The sequence below is a fragment of the Humulus lupulus genome, chromosome 1, assembly GCF_963169125.1.
Source record: "Humulus lupulus chromosome 1, drHumLupu1.1, whole genome shotgun sequence".
In the NCBI taxonomy this organism is placed as follows: Eukaryota; Viridiplantae; Streptophyta; class Magnoliopsida; order Rosales; family Cannabaceae; genus Humulus; species Humulus lupulus.
Window position 1 is genome coordinate 241,799,437 of NC_084793.1, and position 2,130 is coordinate 241,801,566.

General features: G+C 39.9%; 1 protein-coding gene across 1 annotated transcript; it reads right to left on the bottom strand.

The window, feature by feature from the left end:
• Positions 1-379: 379 nt before the first annotated feature.
• Positions 380-1,879, bottom strand: LOC133831690 (putative ETHYLENE INSENSITIVE 3-like 4 protein). The gene has a single exon (XM_062262081.1). The coding sequence runs from the start codon at positions 1,877-1,879 to the stop codon at positions 380-382; it is 1,500 nt and encodes a 499-aa protein (XP_062118065.1).
• Positions 1,880-2,130: the final 251 nt, after the last annotated feature.

Here is a 2,130-nt window from a genome sequence, read left to right on the forward strand (position 1 = left end):
TCAATTAATTTAATTTTCATATATTTAGTTATTTCCAACAAATTACAAATTGACATGTAACATTCAAAGTCAATCTTAACCGAGACTTAACGACAGGGACCATCTAGTGCACCAAATCATTAACAGTAAGTATTTTTGCCGCCAAAAATTTTATAGGCATTTAAGTCAAGAAATCAAAGTGCTATGTATTAATGCAAATTTAGCTTTATATAAATATATGATATCTTTATATTTAAACATGATGATCAAATATTCGGTCCTAAATGCTTTTAGAGAAAGAGAGTTCATCGCGTAATTTACAAAATATATGTATCTGAATATACCCAAATTTTGATCAATATTTATAAGAGAATTTGACCCCTTCTTAGCAACTAATTTTTCAGTCAAATCCCATATCCCAAATAGAAGTTTCCTGTTGATCATCATCAATACGTGGGATAATAAGGTCTAGCATTAATGGGAATGCTGCTTCTTGATCCATTTGATCAATATATTTAGTTAGCTCCTCCAAACAGCTTGCATAGCCTCCAAAATTAGTAACACCAGGAATATTATTGAAAGTCTCCCCACTCTCAGTCACAGTATCATTTACTGCTTGATTGGCTTCACTATTCATCCAATCATCAGCCAAACTCAAATTTTGAGCATCATTAAAATAACTTGTCTCCTTTGTCAATAAATCCGAGGCTTCAACATTAGTTTCTTCACTAGAGGTGATTTCTGCTCCGAGCTGAAAAGCACACAGCTGTGACATTTCTTGAGTTTTCCTTGTGTTATTGTCCACAAAACCTGGGCTCTTTTCGCTTTGAGGACATAGAGTATTTTGGCAAGCATATGGCTCTGGACTATCTGAAGAGGCTTCTTTCTCAAACGTACTCTTTCTTTTCTTCTTTGATATGCACTGGTCAACTTGATCATTCTCATGATCACGATCGTCTTCTGATGAGATTATAAGGCGATTCTTGGCTACTTGTGAGAGGGCTTCTTCCTGGTTAACGACCTTTGACCAAATAGCACTATCTTGAGCTGTCATCTTCCCTTGTAAACACTTTGATTGGTTGACTAACCTTCTCACCCTATTAAAATTTGGGGCCATATGTTTAAGGATAGCAGCTAAGACAATAACCTTGCATAACTTTTTAAGGTCGTGGGGCTTCCTATATGGTGGAGGATTTTGTTCTGGAACAACTCCTTGCTGGCCCCACCACAGCTCCTTCCCAGTGGGCCACCACGGTGGGGCCAACCCTCTCTCAATAGGAAATCTCCTTTGTGGTGAGACACAGTGCTGCATTAACGCAGAGAGAATAGACCCCAAAGTTGTGTCGTCCATGTTTCCAAGAAGATGCATACAAGAAGCTGGACCCATTTGAGGCCCGGCTTCTTCTACAATCTCCGGCGGCAGTAAGCTTTCAGCGATGGCGAGCGGTGCAGCCCTGTCAAACTTGACTATTTCCTTCCACCATGCCCGGAGACTGTCAGAGGAGCCGCTGACTGGCTTTCCAATCTCCGGGACGATGCCGTAGACGAAGCCTTTGGCTTTGCAGACTTCCATGATCTTGACCATGTTTTTGAGTACGCCATCTTGGGCTCTCGCCATCTTTTTCCTCCGTGACGCCTCTTCTTGTCTGGCCGGTGAAGCCGACGACGTTTCCGGCTGATCATCAGCATCGTGATCATGATCTTTGGTCGTAGTTGTAGTAATAACATCTGACTCATTTTGACTTTTAAGCTGCTGCATGCGCATCCTATCCTTCCACATCCGCTTCTCAAGCTCATCGTAACTGATATTTTCATCTTCTTCTTCGTATTCTATTTTTGTTAGTAGCTTTTCTTCTCCGAGACATGGAGGATCCATTCCTTCAAGGTGCTTGATCACCATGTTTACTGCACTGTATGTGGGTAGTATGTTACAATATCTATTAATCAAATATCTTTATGCTTGTATGTTGAAAGGGGCCATATATATATGCGTGTCAATGTCCTATGATGAAGAAACAAAGTATGTATATATATAGGCGGTGATATATGAGGACAATTGATGATCGCAGATAACGATCAAGGGACTTGAGGTCTAAGACAAGAAAGCCAGTAACGAGGAGCATTTTATTAATATGTAAATATATATAAATA